Source organism: Gavialis gangeticus, unplaced genomic scaffold (genome assembly GCF_001723915.1).
Source record: "Gavialis gangeticus isolate Ggan-Ray unplaced genomic scaffold, GavGan_comp1, whole genome shotgun sequence".
Taxonomy (NCBI): domain Eukaryota; kingdom Metazoa; phylum Chordata; order Crocodylia; family Gavialidae; genus Gavialis; species Gavialis gangeticus.
In genome coordinates this window covers 35,986,791-36,007,800 of record NW_017729000.1, presented here as the reverse complement: position 1 = coordinate 36,007,800, position 21,010 = coordinate 35,986,791, and the positions used below count along the sequence as shown (strand labels likewise).

At 44.6% G+C, this 21,010-nt stretch overlaps 1 protein-coding gene across 4 annotated transcripts in view; it reads left to right on the top strand.

The window, feature by feature from the left end:
- Positions 1-21,010, top strand: part of SLIT3 (slit guidance ligand 3) — a 1,179,950-nt gene that overhangs the window by 942,913 nt on the left and 216,027 nt on the right. For all 4 annotated transcript variants that reach the window (XM_019506517.1, XM_019506518.1, XM_019506516.1 and 1 more), the window contains 2 exons: positions 8,097-8,260; positions 9,912-10,044. In XM_019506517.1, the coding sequence (XP_019362062.1) occupies positions 8,097-8,260; positions 9,912-10,044 (297 nt within the window). The remainder of the gene's footprint in view (positions 1-8,096; positions 8,261-9,911; positions 10,045-21,010) is intronic.

The window sequence follows — 21,010 nt, the reverse complement described above, 5'->3', positions numbered from 1 at the left end:
GCCATTGATTTGCTTCATCTGTCTTCACTGTGGAAAATGTTAGAGAGATTCCCTCATCAGATTCACTCCTCTCTAGGGCCAAGTCAGTGGAGCTGACCCAAACTGAGGTTTCAGTAGATGAGATTGTAGAAGAAATTGATAAACTAAGCAGTATCAAATCACTACGACCTGATGGTATTCAGCCTAGGGACCTGAAGGAACTCAGATCAGAAATTGCTGAACTCCTAACTGTAGTATGCAACCGTGGTAGCAAAGGACTGGAGGATTGCCAGCCTTGGTACCAGAGGACTGGAGGATTGCCAATGTAACTCAGGTATTTACAAAAAGCTGTAGCAGGGACCCTGGCCACTGAGTCTAATTTCTGTTCCTGGAAAACCAGTAGAAGTAATAATAAAAATAAGAATTGTTCAGTACATTGATGAACATTATTTCCTTGGGAGGAATCAAAGTTGTTTTGTCAAAGGAAATTCATGCCTTGCCAGTGTGCTAGAGTTCTTCGAGTATGGCAGTAGGCAGGGGATCAGGGTGATCCAATTGACATAGTACACCTGGACTTCCAAAAAACTCTTAATAAGGTTCCCCATCAGAGGCTCTTAGCTAAATTAGGCAGTCATGCTTTTAAAGAAAGAAGATGTATTCATGGATTAAAAATTGGCTTAAAGATAAAAAAACAATGAGTATAAATAGTAAGTTTTCAAAATGGAAAAAATTAAAAATCAGGGTCTCCCAGGGATCTGTATTTGGACCAGTGTTGTTTAACATATTCATAGATGATTTAGAAATGTGGGAGAGCAGCAAGGTGACCAAATTTGTGGATGACAAAATTATTCATAGTAAAAACCAAGGTAGACTGTAATGAAATACAGGAGGATTAGACAATTAAATGACACATGAAATTCAGTGTAGATAAGTGTAAAGTGATGCACATGGGGAGAAATAATCCAAACTGTACCAACACTATGATGGTCTGTACAGTAGCTGTTACCACACAGGAAAGAGAACTGGGAGTCTTTGTGGGATGTTTGCTAAAAACATCATCTACATGCTCAGAAACTGTCAAAAAAGAAAGAAAAGGACTTATTAAGAAGGGAATTTTAAAGAAAAAGGAAAATATCATTATGCCCTTTATAAGTCATTGGTATGTCCACACCTTGAATACTATGCCCAGTTCTGGCCCCCAAACCTCAGAAAGGAGATAGAAGAACCGAGGAACGTACAAAGAAGAGCAACAAGACTGGTCAGTATATGGAGGGGCTTTCATATAAGGAGAGACTAAAAAGGTTAGGTCTAATCAATTTAGGAATGAGAAGTTTGAAGGGGGACATGATAAGAGTTTACAAAATACTAAATGGTGAAGAAAAAAATAAATAGGGACTTACTATTTACTCACTCTCGCACTACAAGAACTAGGGGTCATAAAATGAAACTAGTAGGTGGTAAATTTAAAAGTAACAAAAGGAAGTTATTTTGCACACAGCTTGCAATTAAAGTATGGAGTTCATTGCCACCAGATGTTGTGGAAGCTGGCAGTTTAGCCAGATTCTAAAAGGGATTGGACAAATTCTCAGTAGCTCTTGAGAATGGGAGTTCGGGGCATGGCCTCTGAATCAGAACTTTCTAGACCTTAAATGCTGGAGGCTACACGTGGCAGAGGAGCTGTGAAAAACACCCTGGTCATTCTCCATTTCAGCATCCACTTTCTGCTATTGTGTGATGCAGGGTACTGCTCAAGATGGGCCTATGGTCTGACCCAGTAAATGGCTCTTCTTATGTTCTTACATTCTAATGTTGCATATTTGAATAACAGAAACATCAATCTGAACACAGAACCAGCTTTTAACATTGCCGACTCTATTCATGCAAGGCTTTTGGTTTAGACCCATCACAGATTTACAATAAATGAGAAGAAACTGAAACCAGTTTTTCAGTTCATGAAATGACATAAATGAAATGCTGCCTGTGCTGTTTCTTTCTTCAATTAAAAAGGAGACATTGGTTTCAAGTCCCAGGGACTTGGTGCCAAGCTGGTTTAGAGCAGTGTTCCTTTTTTAACAAGAACATTAAATAAAATGCAGAATTGCTTAAATTACTGGATTTGTTTGTGAGGGGGCTTGTGTTCATGTTTCATATTAGACAGGACATTAAATTTGCAGTAAAATTCATTCCCATGCAGAGGAACAGTGCAAGCCCTCAAAAACCTGGTTAAGAGAAGACCTGAAGTGGATAAGGGCCATATATTCTGATTAGAAATGAATGTTGTTCTTGGTGTTTAATTGGGTAACGCTAGTCGGGTAATGCCCAAGTTTGGCTAGCAGCTGTGAAATCCCCAAGATGTCTAAGAGGAGATCACCTTATCCAGAATTTCATAGAGTGTGCCCCTGTAAAGATATGTTTAGAGTTTCATTAACTTCAGCATGCTGCAGAGAGGATCAAGAGGCCCCTGAGCTTGGACAGACTAGCAGTGTCTAGGCCTCAGAACATAAGACACTTCCCTGGTCCTTAACACCCTTTTGGGACACCTCGCTCAATCCTTGTAAACCGTGCAAAATACACAGGGAAACCTAACATCTTCCTCCACCCTTAATTTTTCTCTTTTTGGATGCAGCTAATTTATCCCTACAGGCTAAGGAGTTTATGCTACCCTCCCACCCAGTGCAAAGGCTTATGGCTATAACAGCTTTCACCTTTCTACCCACAGCCATTCCAGATGTAGGTCCATTTTGAAAAGCATCAGAAATCCTTCTTTGATTTAAATATATATTTATTTATTCTCCATCTGGACCACATTGGCTTGGCCATTTTTATCAGGTCTCTTCCCTTTCAAAAAACCAAAAAAAAATTAAATAAATGTCACCTTTAGGTAGAAGCCAGGAATGGCACATTTTATTCCCAAAGCATCAACTGAGAAGAGGAACATAGTGTAGACTATTATACAATCTTAGCTAAAGCTATCCCTGCTAGCAGTTGGATTGCACATTAAATGTTGCAGGTAGACTCTCTGGGCTGGAGCAGAGTACCAAAGAAATAAGGTGAGTTGCATTGGCGATGCAGAAGGGGTGCACGCGGGTGCATGTGCACCCCCTGACATTGGTTATGCACCCCCTGGAAGCACCAGCCACACAAAACCGGAAGTGCTGGCTCAGCGATCGGCTGCTGTGAGACCCCCTTGGTTGGCAATTAGCCACTGGGGAACCCCCTTCCCCCGCCAGTGATCTGATGTCCCCCCAGACTCGGGAGGCACCAGTCACTCATGGATAGGGGTGCCTGAGAAACTGAGTTGAATGTAAATATAAAAGCAGCTGCTAAATTTCAACACTATACATGAACAGACCCGGAGATGCCATAAAGCCCTGTGCATGCCACTTGTATTAGAAATACACAACACGACACAATTAGTTGCATTGAAGATGTTAGGCCTGGCTGCATAGCAAGTGTGCTACTCCAGGTGAATGAGAATTTTCTACCACATAACAATGCACAAGAGATTTTTGCTGTGTTTTCAGTGGATTAGAGTACAGTACAGTTTGAAAGTTTGCAACTTGTAATCTGAAGATACAGGAAAAAGATATGTTTTTCATATTCCCCCATTTTTATTAATGAATTAGAGCCCAAATTAGTACAGCTTTAGCAGATCTGGTCAGCAAGGCTGTCTCAACAAAGAGAATTTGTATTTAATTTGTTTGGACGTGATACTGGGATTAGGAATCCTGAATTCTCCTCACAGATCTTCTACTGCACTGAGGCTGAACAGTTTTTGGTAGATGTGTCACAAATTAACCTGGAACTCTCCCCAAGTGCCACTCAGATCTTCATCTCTGCCTAATCTGTTGCTGTTTTCTGCTCCCTCCCCTGTGCTCCCTGCCTAATCTGTTGCTCTGCTCTCTGCTTCCTTCCTTATCTGCTGCTGTGCTGCCTGTCCCTAATCTGCTACATGCTGCACATGGAGGTTGCTCATGCCACTTGTGGTACCCATGCCTCAAGTTGGTCACCCCATACTATTGAATCTCTGTAAATCCAGACAATTTCAGTAACTCTTCTCTGGCACAGGTTATCTCTCCATAAAATGAATGTAACTGCTGACTAGACAGGACAATTTTGTGGATTAAACTCTTAGCAATGATCTGCATAAAGATGATCTACATGTTTGAAATTTTCTTTAACTTCTTTGCAGCTATTTTTCCAAGAGGTTGATTGTACATACACAGATAGAAGTGATAGTTTTTGCCCAATCTAGCCACAGAAAGCTGTTTCTAGCTGTGACCAAACAAGTGTATGGCTGCAAACAGCTTTAAAAAATGGCTGATCGAGTGAAAATTTGACCCCTTATTGCATGAGGTATCAAGTAACGATATTTAAAATGTAGCACCTTCTGTAACTCATGGCTGCAGAGCTCCCAGCCTGTCACTGTTTTCAGAATGAGAGCAGAGGGAGTTCAGTCTGGGGTTTTTTCGATGCCCCCCCTTGAGGGGGGGGCAGGTGTATTGGAGCCCCCCCCAAAGGGGGGGGGCTCCAATTCACCCACCCCTCCCTTGAGCACCAGCTGGGGAGCCCCAAGAATGAGCTCCCTCTGCTCCTTCCATCTCATATTGGCAGAGAGCCTAGCCATTGCTATGGGAACCTGGCTGCAGGCTCCCAGCCCCTGGAACCAACAGTGAACTTTTGCTTGGTCTGGGGTAACCTTGTAACTCAAAACACTTTGCAGAAATCATTCTGAGTTACAGCTGGAAGCTGCACTTCTGTCTATTCTCAGGTGTTCTCTGCTTTGTTCTGAGGATTCATATCATGCAACTTTATCTCTGACCATGACTCAGACTTTTCACTGGCAGTGGAGTAAATGGCCTTTGCGCACTGGCTGCATTCATTTTGGAAATGTAAACGCTTGGCTTATGGCAATATTGTTTGTGCCAAAGAATGTGTATTTGCAGAATATGCAGGATATTTTTATATGGTCCTATAATGGATGAAAGAAAATGGAAAACATTTTAATAAAGTTACAAATACATTGATGCTTCCAATGTCTTCATCTGCCTTCATCTGAGTGAAGTTGTGTGATGATGTCATTTTTTAAATCTAAAAGCTACTCGTCTTTTATATTTTGAGTGTTGTATGTTAGCAACATGGTTCACATTTCCAGTGGGTCATAGTGGAGATAAATAAAATTTGGGAATTTTTGTAAGTCATTATGAGTTTCCTATTCTTGCCTTCCCCCTACCTCCCATTATTTTTTGCTTTAAATTTAACTTTTAGCAGTTAGTTCCAGACCAACTTGTAATTATACACCCATTGCTCTAGAATATTGCAAACAATAGGGTACTAAATATATTAGCTGATTTGCTGACTGTGACTGTAAAACATTTTGTAGGTATGGGGTGTTGGCCTAAAGCAAAATAGCATGGACTCTGATATGATTTTATTTTCCTTGCTGCCACAGTTTCATTATACCAGTTTTATGCACTGCCATAGGTTCATAGATGTTAGGGTTGGAAGGAACCTCAATACATCATCTAGTCCGATCCTCTGCATAGGCAGGAAAGAGTGCTGGGTTCAGATGACCCCAGCCAGATACCTATCTAACCTCCTCTTGAAGACCCCCAAGGTAGGGGAGAGCACCACCTCCCTTAGGAGCCCATTCCAGATTTTGGCCACTCTAACTGTGAAGAAATTCTTCCTAATGTCCAGTCTAAATCTGCTCTCTGCTAGCTTATGGCCATTATTTCTTGTGACTCCCACGGGCACCTTGGTGAGCAGAGCCTCACCAATTCCCTTCTGCACCCCCATGATGAATTTATAGGCAGCCACAAGGTTGCCTCTCAACCTTCTCTTGCGGAGGTTGAAGAGGTCCAGGTGCCCTAGTCTCTCCTCATAGGGCTTGGCCTGCAAGCCCTTAACCATACGAGTGGCCCTTCTCTGGACCCTCTCCAGGTTATCCACATCCCTCTTGAAGTGCAGTGCCCAAAACTGGATGCGGTACTCCAACTGTGGTCTGACCAGTGCCCGATAGAGGGGAAGTATCACCTCCTTGGTTCTGTTTGTCATGCATCTCCTGATGCACGATAAAGTGCCATTATCTTTGCTGATGACTTTGTCACACTGACGACTCATGTTCATCTTGGAGTCCACTAGGACTCCTAGATCCCTTTCCGCTTCCATGCTGCCAAGCAGGTCATTTCCTAGGCAGTAGGTGTAATGGACGTTTTTCCTCCCCGGTTCAGCACCCTGCATTTTTCCTTGTTAAATCATATTCTATTGTTTTCTGCCCATTTTTCCAACCTGTCCAGGACTGCCTGTAGTTGTTCTCTGACCTCCAGCGTGTCCACTTCTCCCCACAGTTTTGTATCATCTGCAAACTTGGACAGAGTACACTTCACTCCCTCATCCAAGTCAGTGATGAAGACATTGAAGAGTATCGGTCCAAGGACCGAGCCCTGTGGGACCCCACTGCCCATGTCCTTCCAGGTCGATACCGACCTGTCTGTCATGGAGCGGGGGTCCTAGGAGCGGCCCTGATCTCCCCTAGCGCCCCCTACCATGCCGAGTTTACTTCAAGCACCCTGAAAATCTCATCTGCCACATCTTGATCTTAAATATTAAAGGGAGGCTGCCTTTCGTCCTCTTGGACACTGTTTTCTCCTGTTGGCACTCGTTTTGTCCTTACAATGGGGTTTCCGTGCACCCTGCCCTTATGGGCAATGCGTGGCTCCAACCTCCCCTTTACCACGCCCCAAGCCTCACTGATGTACCGGACGTTGTTCAGTCTGTCTCACTCTCCGCGCCCTCTCTGGCGCTTGGGCTCTCCATGGCCCTTATCTCGCAACTGCGCCCCACTGGCACTCTGGCTTCTCGCTGCCTCTTTTACTCTAGGGCTTCTTGCTGCCTTGGGGTTCAGGTGGTCATAGCCGTGCCTGACCCCCAAATCTCCTCCTTGGGGTCTTGAACCTTCTGCAGGGCTCAGGCGGCCTTGGCCTTACCTGCCCTCCAAGTCTCCGCTCCCCTTCTCGGGGCTGAGGTCAGTGCACCCCCGAATGCTGCGCCCTCTCTGGCACCGGGGTCAGTGCACCCCAAATGCTGCGCCCTCTCTGGCACTGGGGTCCCCACACTACCGTGGATCCCCAACGAGGCCTCCTCCAACCCCTAATAGCCTCACCCAAACCACCATTAGTAAACAGCAAAGAGAAACTCAAGCCTCTTGGCTACAACATAAATTCAAGCTGCTTGGCTATAACACTAGTCCCAGCACATCAGGGGTGCTCTATCCTTCCCCCAGTCTCACAACTATACCTGCGGTCTAGCCTCTCCTCTTTGGTCAGTACGGCAGAACTCCTTCTTCTATGGCTGCTATCAGGGAACTCCCTGCCTGGCTTCAGCCTGGGAATTATATAGGGGCCAGGCCCTGCCCCTTCCTGTCAACTGACTTCTACTGGTTGCCCTGGCAACCTGCATCTGGGCTCCTTACCTACTGCTTCCTAAGTAGCAGGCATCTCAGTACCCTGCTACACCACCGCTCTCTGGGTACGACCCTCTAGCCAATTTGCCACTCACCGGACTGTGTAATCATCCAAGTCACAGCCTCTTAATTTGCTCACCAGTATGGGGTGAGATACTGTATCGAAGACCTTCCTGAAGTCTAAATAAATTGTATCTTCCCCTACTCCTGTGTCCAGGTGTTTTGTAACCTGGTCATAAAAAGAAACTAGATTAGTCAGGCACAATCTACCTGCTACGAACCTGTGCTGCTTTCCCTTCAGCATAATTTTTCCTGCCGGGCTCTCACATATATGAGCCTTAATAATCTTTTCAAAGACTTTACCAAGGATAGAGGTGAGACTGACTGACCTGTAGTTGCCTGGATCCTCCTTCCTCCCCTTCTTGAAAATAGGAATAATAATTGCATCTGCAGGTGAAAAATGTCCCAGGATAAGTACCTGATACAAAGTCTGTATGTGGAACTGTCCTAAATCTGTGTCTATACTGGGTTGAGCTCTCACTGAGAACTTGAACAGAAGCCTGGAGCCCTAAATCCAGGGACCTTTCTTTAGTCATTGGATTTCTGTAGTTGTTCACCGTGTTCTAACCATTTTTTCTTAATTCCCTTTCAGTAATTTGCTGTCCAACCCTTTTAACTGTAACTGCCACCTGGCATGGCTAGGAAAATGGCTGATGAGGAAGAGAGTTGTCAGTGGAAATCCCCGTTGCCAGAAGCCTTTTTTCTTAAAAGATATTCCAATTCAAGATGTGGATGCCAAGGACTTCACCTGTGACAGTAAGAAAATCGGATGGGTTTGGTATTGAATTTGTACACTAGCAACTTTCCTAGTGTTCTTTATCTCACTGTGTTTGAATAAAAATAGCTGAAGTAAAATGGTTCACGAACAAGAGACAATATCTCTTAGATGTTGTTGTCCCATACCAAAAAATTAATTTTATCTCTGTTGGTATATTAGCTGGGCACCCCTCCCCTCCAAGCATGGAGATACGCATCTGCAGACCTACAGTGAGATGCAGCACTCATCCCAAAGACCTTACAGTCAGGACATAAATAATGAATGGGTATCATATATAGATTCAGAAGGTTGCGTGTTTGTTTGCAAAATCAGTGTGTCATTTAACATAAGATATACAAATTAGTTTAATAAACACCGAGGGAGTGGGTGGCAGAGGCCATGAGTTATGGTAAAAGATCACATGGTTACTTAATTGAGTTATGTGCATATCTTGATTGCACTGTCACATAATAATAGGATTTTTTTTCCTTTCCTATTTTCCCCCCTCCATCATTCTCAATACAGATTAGCACTTCTTAGAAAGACACATTCATGAATAAAAATTGCTTGGATAATTTCACAGCTTTCTAGCATGAGAGTCAGTCTTGTTTATACTTAAAGGTCCCATCATACATCTGGCAGATTTTTAAGGTCAGGAGAAAAAAGGCATCTGTGCTTCAGTTAACCCCTGTGCTAGCAGATATTCAAAGGGAATATGACCACACATTTTGAAACTGTACCACTGTATTTCAGTGCTTAGGGCATTCATTGTACTTGCATTCATAAACATTTATATTTTTTTTATCGTTTACATCTAAAATATGCACCCTACACATTCCTTCCATATGCATCTCAATACTACAGCTTGCATTTTTCTTTTGTTTTGTGAAGGCTGTTGTTTTTGAGTAAAATCCAGAGTTGAACATTCTTCACTTCAAAGACTTTGTTTCTTCCATGAAAACCCTGTTGTTCTTCACTTATGAGATATAATTTGTTGTTTATAGAAGTTTTGAATCCAGTTTAGGAGCATTAGATATTTTATGTATGCACAGATGGATCACCATCTATTCTGTGTATGTTGCTCAGTTTGTTTTTTTTGCCTGGTTATGCTTGTCAAAAGCAACAAGGCTTTTCAATGAAAATGATAAATGAAATGTTATGCTGACATTAAAAGTCACACACTTAACTAAAAGTTGTATTTAAAAAAGAAGATTATTTATAAAACATGAAGTAGGTGATGATTGTCTTATGTCAAGATAAGCTTGAGGGTAACATTCTGTTAAACTTCTCTGTTTCAGCTAACACAGCAGGGAGTGAGAGCGTCTGTCTAGTTGAAACTAATTTGTGGTTTTCTTTTGGCTAAAACTACTTCCTTTTAAACAAATTGCCACAGAATTTTACAAGATATTTTTGCACCCTGAGTCTAGTGTTCTCTTTATGCTCACTAAACCCTGGATGGGGTCAGAAAGAGATTAAATATTAGGGACCAGTTTAAAACCCAGTAATGGCTGTCATAGATTTATGGTTGTCACTGTTTTGTGCTAGATGTGAACGTCTATCGTAGAAGCAAACTCTTCTAGGCTGTGAGGCGGATTTCTTTCTCAAGTGTCAGAAGTCCTCTCATGTTTCTTTCTCTCTCTCTTTCTCTAGGTAATGATGAAAGCAGCTGTCTCCTTTCTCCTCCTTGTCCTGCCCAGTGTACCTGCATGGATTCAGTGGTACGCTGCAGCAATAAAGGTCTGAAGATCCTGCCCAAAGGCATCCCCAAGGATGTGACTGAACTGTAAGTTATATTTTATGTAGCTCTTTTCACAAGAACTAAAGTGTATGAGTTCATGAAGCTATACAGAAGAAGGTAGCTGCCAGGCATATTTTGGACCACGGGCATTTTGCTATTGACTTCCATGAATGAAGGGGTAATCCTTGTACTTTGATATGTTCCATGTATTTCAATTTTTGTTCACTTTTTCTTATGCCCCATTAAGCTGAAACTTTATATAACACTTCGCATAGGGAAGACAGGTCATTTAAAATTGTGCACCAGCCCATATAGGTGTGTTTCCTTTCATTCTATATATGGAGGAAAAATGAATAAATCAATACTGAATTCTGCAGTACATTTCCAGCAGCCTGAGTTAACAATGGGCAGTTTGAAAAAATGATGAAAAATGTATTCCCTACATGCACATCTGTGGGGTAATTATCCGGCCACGTGACATTTTTCAAAAGAAACAGCAGTGAAAACAAACAGTGGATTCTTTTCTCCAAAGCACATGAAATGACTAAAATAACAGATAATTAGATTAAATTGTAAAGTAAACTTGCATGTATTGAGGGTAACCTTTCTATCTTTTTTTCATTTCCTATGAATTTTTACATTGGTTTTTCATTCTTTACATTGAAAGAAAACAATATTGGAGGAACCAAATAGATTAAACAGTTTGGTAGTAGGAATATAGAGCTTTTCACCGCAAGGCCACTGAGACTGGGTGAGAAGTTACTGTCCCCATATGATGACTGTTTATATATGAATAAAGTTGGGCAGCAACTGATGACAGTGTAAGCAACTTGGTGATTTAAATTTATTTCTCATGAATAGGCCAGTGCATCTGATTGACACTACTTAGCATTATCGTTGGTAGTCAGAAAGGAAGAAAAGAATGCAGTATGAACACTTTCTCTCTTAACATTAGTTCCGATAGTTCTTGGAAATAAATTGTGCTGTGCTATTGCGCATGTTGTACCTGTTGTGTGGAGTCTTTATTCTATAACACTAGGTGGCACTTTTAATGGGCATCTGGTGTGTAGGCGTGTTTATACGAGACGTTTACTGTAGTTGACTAATTAGCTTCACTGTAAATGTCTCAGCATCCACATGTCTGCCCCTATTAGGCTGAAGTAAATTAATGTACTCATCAGCAGCATAGTATTTGTAACTACTATCCTGCTGCAGAGATTTTTACCCCCCAGGTCCTTTGCTAGCCAGGGCTGCTCTGACCTGGCTCAACATGCTGCACATGAATAAACTCCAGAGTTTATTGCTCCTGGGCGCATGTTCAAATAGTGTACCCAGGAGCAATACGCTTCAAAGTTTATTCATGCACAGTAATAGCATGTATAGACACATCCTGTATGTGGTAACACATATTAAAGGAGATTGTGGGTCCTCTGCATAAATACATACAATATCAAGAAACTACTTATCGACTAAAATGCTTAGAGTCACTGTTTACTTGCTAAAGTTCACAGTGAATGAAAAAGAAGCCTACTTTGGAAGGTGACTTAGGTGTTTTGTGGAATTTCATGTTTATCATGTCTGAATTATTCCAGATCAGATTTGTCCATTATGAGTAATATGGTTTGAGCTGAAAGTCAGATTCATTCCTATTCTTCTTATTTCATCACCAGGGATCCAGATTTTCCATTTGCCATGGAAAAACACAGATTTTCTCCTTTAAAGGAGAACAACCTGGGGAACCAGAGATTTCTGCTTGCAGACCAGCTGAGTTCCAGGCTGCAAGAGGCTGGGGCATGTGGGATGCAAGGGGCAGGGGGAGCCACGTGTATGTATGCATGCACACATGCACATGACAGCCAGACAGTGTGGTGGAGAATAGCTCCTGCAACTCCCTCCAAGTAAGTCTGTAGGGGCAGGGAGAGGGAGGCTGTCAAGTACAGGCCATTGATGTGATGGGGGAGATAGGAGCACATGCGATGCAGTGTGGTTCGGGGTATGTGCTCCCCCTATCCCAGATTTCTGCACCCACAGCAGGGTGCGGGGCTGTGGCCGGGCTAAACCTGCACAAGGCAGGAGCCACCTACATGGCCTAGCAGGCAACACCCAGTGTGGGAGGGAGCACCGTACTGCCTTGGCTACCAAGGTGAACCCCACCCTCCCCCACCTGGCAGCAGCAGGGTGCCACAGCTGCATCTCATCTTGGCAGCTCAGTGCCCCCTCCCATGCTGGGTCCCACCCACTGAGCCGTAGAGATGGCTCCTACATGGAGCTGGTCCAACCTGGCTGCAGCCCCACTGTGGGTGCAGAAATCTGGGGGGCATATGTCCCCCCTCACCCCTCCCATGCATCACCTATGTCCCTCTGCTCCCCTATATGTCACCTGTTCCCACACCACCCATTCCCTATGTACCCACCCCATTCCTCACATACTGTGGGGGCCGAGGCCTAGAGGCAGCAGGTAAGGAGTGAGGGGTATCATCAGTGCTGGAAGGGCTATGGATTGGGAGTGAGGGGTACTGGCAGGGTCAAGGGACTGTTGGTTGGGAGTGAGGGGCACCAGCAGTGTTGGGGGGCCTGTGGCTTGGGGGTGAGGGGCAATGGCATGGGCAGGAACACTGCATCAGCATATCACGGCTGCTAAGCACCATATAGCAGCAGGAGGGACAGCTGCAACTGGACCCACATCCTGGTGAGCTCTGATTTTTCCATGGTAAAAAAACACAGTTAAATGCCAAAATATTTAGGTATTTAGAATAATAAGGAAGAGCACACACCAATTGCTGAAACTTCCTCAGCCTGACAAAGGGTTTTTGAACCCGAAAACTTGCTTAAAATTATTTTCCAACTACTTAAGTTGGTCTAATAAAGGATATCAGATTCACCCAAAGAACCTTGTCTGCCTAGGTATTTAGAATGTATTTTATTGTAATGATTGAGGCACTGCTAGGCTTCCAAATGGCTTTAAAATTGTAAATATATCAATACAATATCATGTTCAACTGATACCTATATATAGTGGTGTTTCATTTTAATCATGGAAAAACATGGATTTGGGGGTCTTTCATCAGAGAATTTGTGATTTTTAAACAAAGAAAACCAGGATCCCTGGTCATTACCAGTAATAAAGAATCAGCAGGCCAGAGGCTGTGCCCACCTTATGCGTATGTCCTATCACTGCTTTCACACATGCTTTGTAGACAGAAAAAAATCACAGGTATTACATTTAGTTCCATATAGCTCGAACACTAGGAAGTTTTTAAGTTCAGTGCTGTTATATTAAGTGTAGGTGTGTGGTTTATACAATATACTGGTGACATTAATTTAATTCCTATTTTGATAGTAATCATAGAATAGAAGGCCCTGAAGGGACCTGTAAGATCATCAAGTCTGGTCCCCTGCCATGGACAAGAGGCAACTGGGCTCAAACAAGCTCAATGAGGTGCTTTTCCAGTCTCCTTTTAAACACCTCCAGAGATGCTGACTGCACCACCTCTGCTGGAAGTGTATTCCAGATTCTGGATACCCTTACAGAAAACACGTTTTTCCTTATGTCTAGCCTAAATTTTTCCTCAACTAGCTTATGCCCGTTGGTCCTCATCCTCCCAAGGGGTACTTTTCTGTAGAGTTGCTCCCCTAGATCTTGGTGTTTGCCCCTGGTATGCTCGTAGGCGACTATCAAGTCACCTCGCAGTCTTCTCTTATTCAGACTGAACAAACCCAGTTCCCGGAGTCTCTTCTAATAGGGCCTATACTCCAGGCCCCTAATCATACAGGTGGCCCTTCTCTGTACCCTTTCGAGCTTATCCACATCCTTCTTGAAATGCGGTACCCAGAACTGGACACAGTACTCCAGCTGTGGCCTCACTAATGCCGAATAGAGGGGGAGGAGCACCTCTCTGGATCTATTTGCAATATATCAGCTGATGCACGCCAGAGTTGTATTTGCTTGCTGGCGACTTCATCGCACTGTTGGCTTATATTCATACTCTGGTCTATTGTCACCCCCAGGTCCCTTTCAGATGCAGTGTCAGCCAGTGGACCACTACACATAGTATAGTTATGGTGAAGGTTCTTCCTACCCAGATGAAGGACCGGGCACTTGTCCCTATTGAATCTCATCTGATTGCGTTCAGCCCATAGGACCAGTCCAGATCATCCTGGCTCTTTACCTTATCCTTTGATGTGCCCACATTTCCCCACAGCTTGGTGTCATCCACAGACTTAATCATCATGCTTTCCACCCCCTCATCCAAGTTGTTGATAAAGATGTTAAAGAGCATGGACCCAAGCACTGATCCCTTGGGACACCACTGGAGACAGCCCTCCAGGATGAGGCCATCCCATCAATTACAACTCTCTGGAACTGGCCTCTGAGCCAACCCACCTCACTGTACAGTGGTCTAGGCCAGTACCCTGTGACTTAATTGAGAGAATCTCATGGGAAATAATATCAAAGGCCTTGCTGAAATCTAGGTAGGTGATGTCAACCTCATGTCCCAAGTCCAGGTGGTTAGTTTCCTGGTCATAAAAAGACACCAGGTTGGTTAGGCATTATCTCCCCTCAACAAAGCTGTGCTGGTTGCTTCTTAATACCCCACCAGTTACAAGGTTGTAGTTGAGGGCCTCTTTGACAATTTTTTAAAAGACATTTCTCAGGACCGAAGTCAGACTGAATATAGTTTCAGGGTCATCCCTCTTCCCTTTTTTAAAGATGGGTACCAGGTTAGCCTTCTTCCAGTCATTCAGAACCACTCCTGAGTTCCACAACTCTTCGAACAGCCTCACCAGAGGCACCGCTATGAGATCGGCCAGTTCTTTGAGGACTCTTGGATGCAGGTCATCTGGCCCAGCAGACTTGAAAACATCCAAATGTTCTAAGAGTACCCTTACTTGTTCAGGACTGATTTCATGCAGACTGCTGTCTTCCCCATATTCTCTGGGCCTCTAGGTAGGTAATGAGTTCCTGTCTGATTTCAAGGATACTGATGTGAAGTAAGTATTTAGGAGCTCTGCCTGTTCATGGGGATTCACTGTGTGCTGCCCCACTGTATTCAGTAGGGGTCCTGCAGTGGAGCTTGATTTTTTTCTTGCTCCCTATGGACCCATAGAAAGACTTGTTGTTGTCTTTTATTTCTGTTGCCAGTTTGATCTCCATACATGCCTTGGCTTTTCTTGTCTCATATCTGCAGACCTTGGCTGTATGAGTGTACTCCTCTCTGGATGCTGAACCATTTTTCCATTGCATTTATGCTTCTTTTTGCTTTTTCAGAAGTTCCCTAATGTCCCTGTTGACCCAAGCAGGTCTCTTGGCCCCTTTCCCTCTTTTTGACTGTGTGGAGATGGCTTCTTTTTGAGCAGTGAGAATTGCCTCCTTAAGGAAGCACCACTGTTCCTGAACTCCCAAATCATCCGGCTCTGGTTGTAAAAGGCCTTATTAACTAGCCTCCTGAGTTTACCAAAGTCTGCCCTTCTGAAGACTAGAACTTCTGTTCTGTTGACAGGATTCCCAGCCTTTCAGTGGATGGTGAATCTAATCAGATCGTGATCACCATCGTCCAGAGTACCTCCAATCTTCAGGTCACCTACCATGTCTTCCCCTTTGGTCAGCACCAAGTCCAGAGTGGCTTTACCCCTAGTTAGTCCCTCCACAGCATGTGTCAGGAACAGGGCATCTGTAGCTGCTAAGAAGTTAGTTGACCTGCTGGAGCTGGCTGAATGGCCCTCCCAACAGATGTCAGGGTAGTTGAAGTCACTCATGGCAATCAAGTCTTTAGTGCTGGCTGCCTCAGGCAGTTCCCTAGAGAACGCCTGGTTGTTCTCCTCTTCTAGGTAGAGAGGTCTATAGTACGCTCCCACCATCAGGTCCCTTTCCCCTGAGCTCCCTTGTATCTTTACCCAGAGGGTCTGAAGGGACCTTCCCATGCAATCAAACATGACCTGCAGGGAGGGGTACTGCTCTTTCACATAGAGGACCATCCCTTCTTCCCGACCCAATCCTTCCTATAGAGCCTGTATCCCTCAATATACACTGCCCAATCATATATATCATTCCACCAGGTCTCCATCAACCCAGTGAGGTCAAATCCCTCATCTGCCAGAAGGAGTGCTAGTTCATCGTGTTTATTGCCCATGCTTCTGGCATTCCCATAAAGACACCTGAGTTCACCCCTAGTCGTCTCAGGTTTTCTGTCACGCTGCAAGTGTCTCAGGGTGTTGCTACTCATCTGGATATCCCCTACATGAATACCCTCCCCTGGGTCACCTTGACCAGAGGATTTATGCCTTCAGTCCCCCAGACGTGCCTAGTTTAAAGCCCTCCTCAGCAAATCAGCAGTTCTCATAAAGAAGAGCTTCTTCCCTCTGCTCACGAGGTGGATACCATCTTTTGCATGCAGACCAGTACAATTGAATTGAATACCAAAGTCGAGGAATCTAAAACCAACACAGTGACAGCATCTCTGAAGCCTTTGGTTGACTTCTTTGATGCATTACTCCCTCTGACAACCACGGCCTCTAGCTTGGAGGATTAAGGAGAACACCACTTGTACTCCTAGTTCCTTGAGCTCCTAATTCCTTAAGCTTCACCCCCATGGTCTTGTAGTTGCTCATAATTCTCTCAGGGTTGTTTCTCACTGTGTCATTGGTGCCCATGTGGACAAGGAGCATGGGGTAGTGGTCCATAGGGTGGACCAGCTTTGGGATCCTCACCATTACATCTCAGATTCTGGCTCCTGGAAGGCAGCAGACCTCTTGAAGGGGTCTGGATGACAGATGGCACCTTCTGCTTCCCACAGCATGGAGTCTTTTACAACAATCATCCTTCATTGTTTCTTCAGTGGAAGTGGCTGATCCTGTCATGTCCTCAGTGCAGGGGAATGCAGATGCCTCATTCATGAATGGCATTAGGGCTACATACCTGTTGTGCAGGGCTATTGGTGGAGCAGCTGACACACATCGTGGCTTTGGGCCTAATGTAACCAATTTCCACTCTCTGTCAGTAGGGGCATCTTTCTGAAGCTCAGTCTTCTGCCTGGTTTCCGTGGCATTCTTCTCCAGGTGCAGGGCCTGGCAGTAAGCATCAGTGTCCTCCTTGTGTTCCCTGATGGTTCACAGTCTGCTCACCTTCTCCTGGAGCCCCCTCACCTGGTTCTCCAGAGTCTCCACCAGCGAGCACATCCCACAAGCGGGAGTGCCTGTACCCTAGATCTCAGCATCCAGCAGACATACCAAGCAGCCTCTGCAGCCTGGGGTCAGGGGCTACATCAGCATGGAGGCTGGGACCATGGGCTCTGTCTGGGTAAAGATCTCTGAGGTACCAGGTGTGGGTGGTCCATCCAGATTAGGAAGCCTAGGGGTACACCATATTGCAGGGTGGGCCCTGTTCGCATGGCTTCTTAGGTGCTTGTTTGAGTAGGAAACTAGGTTGGTATGATTACCCCCATGTGGCCCCCTCTACCAGCTGTTGCTGTTGCTGCGGCCTGGCAGACAGGCTTGAGAAGCTGCCTGCAGGGGGGTGGTCCCCTAGCTTCATGGGGATTCATGTAGTTATGTCCTGTTATTTGATCCACAGACCTCCTAATTTGGCCGGATGTACTGAATCCAAAAACTCAGTGATAGAAGTCTACCCAACTGCACCTCCTTTTGCTTCTTTCAACCCTGGATTTTTCATGTTTTGGTAATAAACCCTGAATCCATCTCAGCTGTATCCAAATTCAGTCCTGAATTCACTCTGTTCTGCTTCCTTTCAACCAGCGCTGAACTTCCAGTTTGTCAGTAAACTGAAACTGAGGGCGAATTTTCTTGGCTACAGTTCTTAAAGCAAAGATTGACTCAGCTTTGTCATGTGTTGTTTCCAAAGCATCACAGGTCTAAAATGAAAAGAATATGATCAACCTTTTCTCTCAGACTCTCAAGGTGTTGAGTAGGATGTAGAAACTCTTGCGTCATTTAGGACTTAGTTATCTGTGAAAACTCCAAAAGTTTTAGGAGATTGAAAGGTGGGGGAGGCTTGTTCGTTTGTTTTAATTTTCCATTTCTGGAACAAACCTACTTGAACACTTTGATTTTCTTTGTGGCAAACGGTGATTCTTTTGTGGTCTCCATCTTTTTTACATATGTTTAATATGATAAAGTGTAGTTTAACCATTATGGCACTGATATCCATTGTTCACACATTTTTAAATTGTCTTTGATTCTATACCAGCATATTCTAACACATGGCAACATCACAGATTAGTGATCTGCAGATAGAGACAGTAGGAGAATAGGGGGCATCAAAGCTGCTACTATTATTATTATTGTTGTTGTTGTTTGAAATAAATGTCTGCTGGGCTTAATTTCTCTAGCTAGCTGGTGGATTTGACAGAATAGGGATGAAGGAGACTTTCTTCAGCAAATTACTAATTTACAACGAAATTAAATTTTAGTGTAAAGTCATGGGGATGATTTCCATCTCCCCCCCCCCTCTTTCCAGTGCAGTCTGATGTGTTAGTGATATTCACTGGTCTGTATTCAACCCATCACAGGATATATCCTGAACCACTGATGACATTAAATACCACTGGTGAGTGCTGCAAATGCTAGAAATTGTTGGCAACCAGCTTCAAGACCAAACCGGAAACCGCTCAGCTTTTGATTGGCTAAGCTATGCACATGAAAGTAGAGGTGCACCAATACATCGGTCTAGTTTTGGATCAGCACCAATAAAAAGAACATTGATTGCATCAGAAATTGGCCTGATGTGGCCAATAATTTGGCTGATAAATGCCCATATGCGCGCACAGCTACAGTGTAACATGTAAGCAGTGAGGAGCACAGCCCGGCAGCTTGGAGAGCTGCGTGCAGCTGGTAAGTCTGGTGTGGTGGAAGGGAAGCGGGGAAGGAAGGGGAAAGGGCAGGGGGAGATCAACACCCTCTGCAGTGAGGGAGGAATGAGGCTGGGGCTGGGGAAGGCGCTGCCCAGCTGGGGTGGGGCGGGTGCAGGGTGGAGCCGTGGCTCACTGGGGGAGCATGGGGAAGGCAGAAGGGAGATCCCACCACTGCTCACCACTTGTGCAGGAGCTGCTGGTCCAGCACTTGCCTGCTCATCCGGCAGCTTCTTCCACTGCTCCCACTGCTTGCTTGGGAGGGCAGGGGGAAGGCATGTGCCCCCAGATCTACATGGGCAGGACAGGCTGGGAAGGGCCCCATGCAGCCTTGGCCCCAGCCTGCCCTGCCCCACACAGGTCAGGGGGCACATGCCCCCCCATGCCCTCCCAGATGAGCATCAGGAGCAGCAGCGGGAGCTGCTGGACCAGCAGGCAAGCACCGGACCAGTGGCTCCCACGCAAGTGACACACAGTGGCAGGAGCTGCTCCCTCCCCTCCCCACACCCCCTAGATGAGCTGCAGCTCTGTCCTTGCACCCACCCCACCCCAGCTGTGCAGCCTTGTCCCAGCCCCTGCTCTAACCCCAGCCTCCCTCCTCCCTCACCACGGGGGCCTTGATCCGGCCCTTTCCCTCCCCCCTCCTCTTCCACCACACCAGACTTACTAGCTGAATGCAGCTCTCCAAGCTCCTAGGCTGGTATCGGAAATTGGATCTGTATCAGCTGATATGCTTCCTTTAAAAACTGGCTACCAGTATTGGCCCCAGAAATCTCTATCAGTGCGCCCCTACATCAAAGGGTCTGCATGGCAAGGTTTTCTTGACTTTCCAGAGCAACATGGAACCTATGAATGCGACTATAGCCACTGAAACTCTACTACTCATTAAAAAGTGTAACTACTTGCCCACAATTGCAGCAAGCATTGGCTTCTTACAAGGGGATAATTGCTAATTCATTAACATTTTCCCTGCCTTCCCAAACCCAGCTCACTGCATACTCAGTTGTAGTAAGACCTGGAGAGCAATGGGTCTTTTGTGCTGGGGGTCTATATCCTGTCCCTCACACACTGTATTAGAACAGCAGGAGTTTCACCATAAATAGAGTCCTTGGCAATGGCTGGAGTAAAGGTATGCAGTTAATTGTCCCCATAGCCCATGGCTCATTCTTAGGGAAGGAACAGATTTGCTATTCTGATGCAAGAAATGAAGGGGAGTATTTTAGTGGAATTTTTATGAATTCTTACATTTTTAAACTTTCATTTTCCAAGTGAGAATGGCAGCATCAGTAACAAGGCATGTCAGCTATAATACTTTACATTAAAATGCAACATATTTTTTATATATCACCTTTTAATAAAAAACACTTCCCTGCATCTGAGCCAGTAACTTAGAGCTGCATATAAAGTTCCAAAACACTCCGACAATAGGAAATTTCCAACTGCAACAGTTACTAAATAGCAATGTGCTGAAACGATCATGCCTCTTGCTTTGAAACCTAGAGCAAATGTCATTTTCCAGTGGGTAGAATTCTACTCTGTCCAAATTAGGCATACAGCACTAAGTAGAGCTTCTGCAGTGTTGTTGTTGCATGCAAAGTTAAGACCTTATGCTCTATTGATCTCCAGTTTTCTTCCTGGGATTCTGTTCTGTACTGTTCTGTATTGATTACAGAAATTAGTAAGAAGATTGAGCAGAGACCTTTTGTCTGATGCCTCTCAAATCCAAAACTTAGAAATAGCCACACCATCTCAAGTCCCTACAATGACACTGTTAATCTTAGATTTACAGCTCTAGTCTTTGCAAAGAATCCTTTTCACACATGAAATATGCTCTAGAAGGTATCCTTTGTAATTTAGAAGTTAATTCAAGTTTGATTAAAAACAAGGTTAATAGCATTGGACAGAGCCTGGTATTTTGCAAATGGGTATTGTTCAACCTTTCCCACACTGCTTTGCCAGTAGCCTCCAACCTGCTGTTCCACTCCTAGGCCTTTTAAAATGTTGCACTTGACAGGTGCTATGAGCAGGCTGGTAAGTTCTGTGATGTGTAGAATTGTGGTCTTGTGCAGAAAGGTTCAAGTCCTGCAGGAGAAGATCACACAAGGGATAACATTGATAATCATACATTGATAATCATACACTGATTT